Source organism: Tenebrio molitor, chromosome 5 (genome assembly GCF_963966145.1).
Source record: "Tenebrio molitor chromosome 5, icTenMoli1.1, whole genome shotgun sequence".
NCBI lineage: Eukaryota > Metazoa > Arthropoda > Insecta > Coleoptera > Tenebrionidae > Tenebrio > Tenebrio molitor.
The window spans coordinates 11,938,395-11,944,767 of NC_091050.1; the positions used below are offsets into that span (position 1 = coordinate 11,938,395).

Genomic DNA, 6,373 nt, shown 5'->3' on the forward strand with positions numbered 1-6,373 from the left:
GTAACTTCATTAACTCGAGATATTGGCACAAGAATCGAAGATTATCTTTTATTGATTATTGTTAAGTTTAGACATGTTATAGTATAAATATGATGAACATTAAAAAACGATATAGAATATTCTACGAAGCCTACAGTATATTTGGGTATTATATATAATTTCATTAAAACAACTAAGTTGGATCACAACGTTTGAAGAAGTGACTATAGTAGTAAACAGCAGGTTACATCTCCAAACAAGCCAGTTCACGAGTGTGCCCTGAAACAACTAAAAATCTACACAAGAATAAAACACGTGTTATAATTTAAAATAACTTCTCTGAAACAACGTAATATCACACACGTATATACGACGAGAGAAATATTCCCGTCAAACGCCAAAACAAACAGGATTAGTTGAATTGGCGATCTGGCAACGCTATCGGTGCGATCATGGTCCACCCGTACAAAGTCAAGCAGAGCCAGCTGGAGATGATTTTGATCCACATGGACGCCGAATTACCTTTGTTGAAGCTCGAGTTGGGCCTGAAATCTCCACTGAAGCGAACCGGCGCCAACCTTTTTTAAATACGTACTTGTACCAGTTAGTGAGAGTCATCATGACGTAAAGTGTGGCTAAAGCAAACATGATGTGAAAGAAAGTCCAAGAGTACGCAACTGTTTCCTCCTCGTTGTCCCACACTTTCTTCTCTCCCCTTTCTCCACCGTCGCCGTCATCTTTACCTGCGATAGGGATATAGCCTTCAATGCAAAAGTGAGAGGGTGATAAAAGAAAAATAAGCTCCTACGCCAATTAAAATTAATTTGGACAAATAGAAAAAGAAGAGACAAAGACGGATGCATCCACAGCATTATGCTGATTGCTTTACTCGAGTATCTAACTAAGTGTAGCGTACCTTCGTTCTCGACAAGGTTGCCGGATCCGCTGCCCCTTACTGTACACAAAAATAAGATTAGTGGGTGTGAACGAATAGATGCAACAACACAAAAATAAAGCACTACATAATGCTATGGTAAAGGACAGAAGAAGACGAGATGGTTAGTGGGGGACTTACCGGCGCCGTTGTCTTTGACGAGCATGTTTTCGGACATGGTGATCTTGGAGGATTGACTGGCCGAGCGGAGCGAAGAGTACAAGACGCAACACATCCAGACGATCAAACCGACGATTCCTTCGGTGTCGAAGCCCATGTGGTTGTTTGTCTTGCTACCAGCGCCCACGATGCCCAGAAGACCAGGATTGCAGGTGGTATCTGCCTCGGGAGTGTCAAAATCGAGTGATCGACGTTGAAATTGTTTTACCTGGAGAATTGGCGAGCGCAGACCATGTCAAATACGTAACGTACAAAGACACGACTGAAGACTGAAGAAGTCCAGATCTGGCCAAGTTCTCTTGAACGGCCGGCAAGATCGAGATCACGCTCACGATCACGGACAAGATGAGATTGATCGAGATGAAGAATTTGTTCAAATCGCACCCGTCAGACTGCAATGTGGTTGTGAAGAGGTGGTCCGGCGAGGTGAAGGGGTTACTTACTTTGGTGAAGAATACGAAGAGAAGGATGGTTCCGGTGAGGGTTAGGGCGTAATTGAGGAAGGTGATCGCCATCAGGGCAAAGTACCACCCCCTAGATTCGGTTTCTTCGTAGTTACCCACCCAAGCCTCCGCCCACGAGTGGGCAAAGTCCACGATCAAAATCAACTGGATCAGTATGAAGCAAAATCCTCCGACCATACCGAAGTACATCCAAGTCTCTCCGAATGATCCCTCGGGGATGAAGAAGGCCCCGATGATGCCTCCGATCACCAACAAATATTTCAACCCCCAAAAGCTGTAAACGAAAACCGAAAAATCGCAAAATGCGACACAACACAATTGTAAAACACAAGACAAGATTCTTTTTGTCTTGAAGAATAGTGCCTTCCGGTTTTTTGCTTTAATATTTTACATAAGTAAAACATTCTTATCAGATTTATTCAACAGGTTACAGGACCTTGTACTCATTGGTCGATTCTCGTGAAGAAACAATGTAATTGGTTCACTGCAGTCACGTGACGTATAAATTTGACACTTGACGCGTCTTGTCACAATAATCGCGATAAATGGGACAAATTAAGGGTGGTCAATCTGTACTGTTTTGTGGGTAAATTATCTAATTCCGCACAACTCACCCGTTCTGTATGCCGCTTCTGGGGTCACGTGACGACTTCACCCCTATCATCATGAGGGCCATCAGCACGAAGAAGCAAGTCAAGATGAAACATATTCTGTACACGGCTAAATAGCCGACGGCGTGGTCGCAGTTAATCGAGACCGAGCTCGGGAGATAGTTGCTGGAGCTGTTGGTACAAAAAGGTACCTTTCGGAGGACGTCCTGCAGGCCTGGTGATAGCATGATGCAGGCCGCTATGGTGCCCAACAAAAGCATCAGGGCATACATGATCCTCGACGATGTCGAATTGCGGCACGAAGGACATGCTGCACAACATAACGAGCACGCAGTGCTCCCGCAGCAACATGCGAGCTACAAATCGATAAAAATAATTGCGGAGTGGTGGATTTTGCAAGGTGAATCGTACCGGAACGGCCGAACACAAGCCCAGAACGGCACCCATGTTGTATCACTCGATTCTAAACACTATTTGTTGAGCACTAGAGAAAAAATTGTTTCACAACAATGACTATCGCGATTCTTTTGTAAGGTCTTTTGTTGACATAGAAAGTGACAGCTGGATGATGCGTGAGTCACGGGAATGCTCAAAAAGGCGCAAGATTCAAATGTAACATCGAAGTAATTCACAAGAGCAGTGATAAGGAGATTATCGACGATTAGCTTGGAACTGAGACTTGGTGATTTAGTACTTTTTAATTTGAATGATTAAAATTAATTATTTTTGACGAGAAACGAAAAATAAAAGGTCGTATTAAAATGTCACGGTGATGGTCACGTCAGTACTGCCAACATTTACGGGCAAAGTCGCAAAGTTAAAATAACTGTTGGTGTTTATTCCAGTTTATAAAAATTTTTCGAATTTCAGTTAAAATGCCCGCTACATTTGTACACAGGTTCATATTAAGTGTTGGATTTCTATCATTATTTCACGTGGCGTATTCGGCAGCTCAACGTAAGTATCTGACTCCAGGTCGCACCTAACCTCAAACTGTTTTCAATTTCAACTTTAGATCGTTCATATTTACGTTTAAATGAATTGGATTTCACACATTTACCGCTCGATGTAAGTTACGAGATAACAGTTAATAGTTACGTCTTTTGTCACGTTGAATAATCACCGATTTTTAGATCGTCATCCAGGCCTGCATCAGCCTGTTTGTCATTATGTATGGAGTGATGAACATGGCCGGTGACTTTAAAGAAATCAAGGCATCAGCCGAGTTGGAAAACAGATCTTGGGAGACCTTCAGAAACATTCCCGCCTTTTACACTTTCAGCCATCGAGGCAAGCTTTTCAGTCCTCCACATAGTAACCAAAAAAATTCAAACAAAAAAGAGGAATGATTTGCATAATTTATTTGAAATAATTGTTGTCAAGTGCATGGTTTGTACAGAGTTGAAATAAATAATGCCTCTAGTCTTAATACTTGAAAAAAGAAATGCTGCTTAATACAACTTCTTCAGTTGCTCATAAGTTATGAAGAAGATTATGTTCCAAGGACCCATCCGGAACAGAGTGGGAACGAATCCTTTGTAAAATGCCCAAAAACCCTCGTTTTTGAATGTCTGAACGAAACAATTCGCGGTACTAGTGTAGATGTGCGCTGGCAAGAGGTCTCCGCTTTTCTTTAGTTTTCTTTGGTTCATCAGCCTCGTCTGAAAAAGCGTAAAAAAATTTTTTTCCGACCCTTTGGAAAAAAACTTACCCTTACAACATCTATCGGCGTGGAAGCTATCGCGCTTCCTAAACTAGCAAAAAGACTAGAACTGCGAAAAAATGTTTATTTATAGAAACAGTGGGGCAAGGTCAACTTACATAAAATGGTTTGTAACGTTATCACCGAAGGTTTGAATCAAGCGACTTTTGCAAAAGTCGTAAACCGGCAATTCGACTGCGGCAATCACAGCGGCTCTTTGGGCAGTGGGACTGACGCCCTAAAACCGCGAAAAATAATTTTTGAAGCGAGAACGTCGCACTTCAGTACCCTCCACAGCCCCGAGATTCCTTCGTGCGTGTACACGTCTTTAAAACAGTCAATCAAACTAACATTGCCGTGACTGCCTTGGACCTGCATGCGCACTTTCAACACATCGGTCGGATTGGCAATCGCGCTGGACACGGCCCCAGCTATCACAGCACAACACAGATTTACTGTGACGCTCTCTTTACCATCGTTACGTTCTACAATGATCCGCTTAAGCGAATAATATGTGCCAAACTTAATTGTACCGTATGTGGCTTGTCGCAGTACCGCCGGCCAGATACTGAGAAAGAGAGGCGCACATTTATTTATGGTCGAACACGTCGACAAATGGGATTACGGGTGCTACTCTAGAATATTTTGCACACGCGTGAGTACAGTGACGGCGTTTGGCCTCTCCTTACCCTGAGTACAACCCTGCCAGGCCCTCGTTTTTGCCGATTTTCAACAGACAGTCGACCATTCCCCGGTACTTGAGAGTGGCATGGTTCTTGTCCAGCTTCTGACCTTGCACCTGCAGCCGTGTCTTGGACGTGTCGATTGGAAATGTTCCTGCAAGAGTCGGTCAACGCTTTTTAGGTTAGGGCGCCGGGACGTACCGAATTCTGCTACACAGGACGCAAGGCCGCCGTACACGAAGGGTCGCCAATCTCTCTTTCCCATGCCACCACCTCCTGCGACCATTGATTTTACTTGTTACCAAAGAAAACCAGGAAATGCGAAACGCAATTGTACTTTTAGGTTATGTACTATCGGCGGCACCAGCTCAAATGGGAAAACCCGGCGATGACACGCGACGCGCGTCAGACAGTGGCGTGTTCGCGGCATGTTCATAATCGTCGGGGATGGCCTATTTTGAAGCGATAAAAATTCGGTGACGCACACTGGGGCTTATCACCCATTATTCCCCTCGTTATTATGCGAGCACCCACTTGTCAAAACTTTTCTGTCTTGTCATTAAAAATTGTAATTGTCTGGCGATAAGGCGGTCAGTGTGGAACAAGAAATTGGAAAAGCAAATCTAAATTGTTAATTGTTACGATAAATAAGCTCAAATTTTACTTGTGATGACGTTTAAACATTTAAATGTCAAGTGGTCAACTGTCGGCGAAAAATGGTACTAGTCAAGTAGTCACGTTAGCGTGCCCCCAAAAGCGCGCCGGAAGTGTACCTGTTATGTAAGGTCGTTCACTTACACCCACGAGTAAACAAAAGACTTTATTGTTAAAATATACATACACAATTGGCAATACAGTGTCCCGGAATCCAACGTGTCGACTCGCAGGACCAGGTGTTGACTCTTTCGGTTTGCTTTGGTGTATTGCTAATCAAATTATCGCGCAAACAATCGCAATTTCTTTTGCAAAAGTGCTAAACATCTTAATGTAGACCGTGCCGAAGTCGAGTCGGAAAAATCTTGCAAAGTTCTGTCGAAAATCCTGCGTCACTTAACACCTTTGCACAATTTTTCCAACTCAGTCTTGGCATGGTTTCAGTATATTTTTATTTAATAGCTATAATACTACAAAACAAGGTGCTTATTGTAAATAGTCTACAAAAATAGGATCATATTTGTAGATCACATACAGGTTTAATTATGACATACAACAAATAATAAAGCTGTTATCAGTTCTGCAATACATGTTGTTGTAATCACGCTTGTGGGGAAAATATGAACATTGTTTTATCACTTCAATTATAATTAATACCGGTCTAATATCATAGAGAAATTCCTAACCGTTTGCTAACTACTCGTTCCTTTCTAAAAATAATACAGGAGAATACAAAGAGTTGAGGCTTACGTATAAAAAGAAGAGGAACTTCAGACTTAGACGGTGTAAATAAGATCGCGAAATATAAAATCGTAACTCAAATCACTTTTGTTCGTAAACAAGAATACAGCAGGTGTAAATAAGACGTAAAAAATACTCGAAACGACCTTGGTTGTCGGTTTTTTTGCATGCGCAATTATTTTGGCAATGGCTTCATAAGTATATTTCCATATGAAAGAAAATAAAGCGGTATCGATTATTCGGTAGTTTCTAATGACGCACGACAATCAAAACAAAATCCAAAATGCCGGTTCCTCGTCGCAATCGTTTTTATCGTTTTATTTAGTCGTTTAGCTGGACGGTAATGTGGAAATGTAAAACCGTTGTTTTAGTCGGATTGGTTAGTAGAATTGCGACGAGAAACCAGGATGGATCCCCGCAACTAC

General features: G+C 42.3%; 3 protein-coding genes across 9 annotated transcripts; 1 reads left to right on the forward strand and 2 right to left on the reverse strand.

Annotated features, from left to right (window-relative positions):
• Positions 1-34: 34 nt before the first annotated feature.
• Serinc (serine incorporator TMS1) lies at positions 35-2,752 on the reverse strand. 5 transcript variants are annotated; one of them, XR_011159827.1, is made up of 9 exons: positions 2,580-2,752; positions 2,172-2,524; positions 1,537-1,831; positions 1,302-1,485; positions 1,055-1,252; positions 896-934; positions 575-740; positions 315-524; positions 35-275 (listed from the first exon to the last, which is right to left on the reverse strand). XR_011159827.1 is itself a non-coding variant. In XM_069048520.1 (8 exons), the coding sequence occupies exons 1-8, from the start codon at positions 2,613-2,615 to the stop codon at positions 392-394; spliced, it is 1,404 nt and encodes a 467-aa protein (XP_068904621.1). In that variant the 5' UTR covers positions 2,616-2,752; the 3' UTR covers positions 35-391. The 5 variants fall into 5 exon arrangements, 4 of the variants coding, with proteins under 4 accessions (XP_068904621.1, XP_068904622.1, XP_068904625.1 ...); XM_069048520.1 differs by having other exon boundaries at positions 35-524; XM_069048521.1 differs by having other exon boundaries at positions 35-524; positions 575-722; positions 2,580-2,749.
• Positions 2,753-2,882: 130 nt separating this feature from the next.
• EMC5 (ER membrane protein complex subunit 5) lies at positions 2,883-3,597 on the forward strand. Its single transcript, XM_069048545.1, has 3 exons — positions 2,883-3,125; positions 3,184-3,236; positions 3,302-3,597. Exons 1-3 carry the CDS (start codon positions 3,044-3,046, stop codon positions 3,515-3,517), a joined length of 351 nt encoding a protein of 116 aa, XP_068904646.1. The 5' UTR covers positions 2,883-3,043; the 3' UTR covers positions 3,518-3,597.
• On the reverse strand, positions 3,512-6,260 carry Bmcp (uncoupling protein Bmcp mitochondrial). Of its 3 annotated transcripts, none has more exons than XM_069048539.1 (7): positions 5,395-6,260; positions 4,755-4,829; positions 4,560-4,707; positions 4,159-4,438; positions 3,990-4,108; positions 3,880-3,940; positions 3,512-3,829 (listed from the first exon to the last, which is right to left on the reverse strand). In XM_069048539.1, exons 2-7 carry the CDS (start codon positions 4,816-4,818, stop codon positions 3,620-3,622), a joined length of 882 nt encoding a protein of 293 aa, XP_068904640.1. In that variant the 5' UTR covers positions 4,819-4,829; positions 5,395-6,260; the 3' UTR covers positions 3,512-3,619. The 3 variants fall into 3 exon arrangements, with proteins under 3 accessions (XP_068904640.1, XP_068904641.1, XP_068904639.1); XM_069048540.1 differs by lacking the exon at positions 5,395-6,260 and having other exon boundaries at positions 4,159-4,355; positions 4,404-4,438; positions 4,755-5,359; XM_069048538.1 differs by lacking the exon at positions 5,395-6,260 and having other exon boundaries at positions 4,755-5,356.
• Positions 6,261-6,373: the final 113 nt, after the last annotated feature.

Coding starts and splice junctions, on each gene's coding strand:
- Serinc (XM_069048520.1), bottom strand. CDS start 2,615: ATGGGTGCCGTTCTGGGCTTGTGTTCGGCCGTTCCG. Junction 1,486..1,536: donor TCTTCGTATTCTTCACCAAA/GTAAGTAACCCC, acceptor ACCACATTGCAG/TCTGACGGGTGCGATTTGAA. Junction 1,253..1,301: donor TGCGCTCGCCAATTCTCCAG/GTAAAACAATTT, acceptor CTCCCGAGGCAG/ATACCACCTGCAATCCTGGT.
- EMC5 (XM_069048545.1), top strand. CDS start 3,044: ATGCCCGCTACATTTGTACACAGGTTCATATTAAGTGTTGGATTTCTA. Junction 3,126..3,183: donor GGCGTATTCGGCAGCTCAAC/GTAAGTATCTGA, acceptor TTTCAACTTTAG/ATCGTTCATATTTACGTTTA. Junction 3,237..3,301: donor TCACACATTTACCGCTCGAT/GTAAGTTACGAG, acceptor ACCGATTTTTAG/ATCGTCATCCAGGCCTGCAT.
- Bmcp (XM_069048538.1), bottom strand. CDS start 4,839: ATGGTCGCAGGAGGTGGTGGCATGGGAAAGAGAGATTGGCGACCCTTC. Junction 4,109..4,158: donor GAATCTCGGGGCTGTGGAGG/GTACTGAAGTGC, acceptor TCGCGGTTTTAG/GGCGTCAGTCCCACTGCCCA. Junction 3,941..3,989: donor AACGTTACAAACCATTTTAT/GTAAGTTGACCT, acceptor ATTTTTTCGCAG/TTCTAGTCTTTTTGCTAGTT.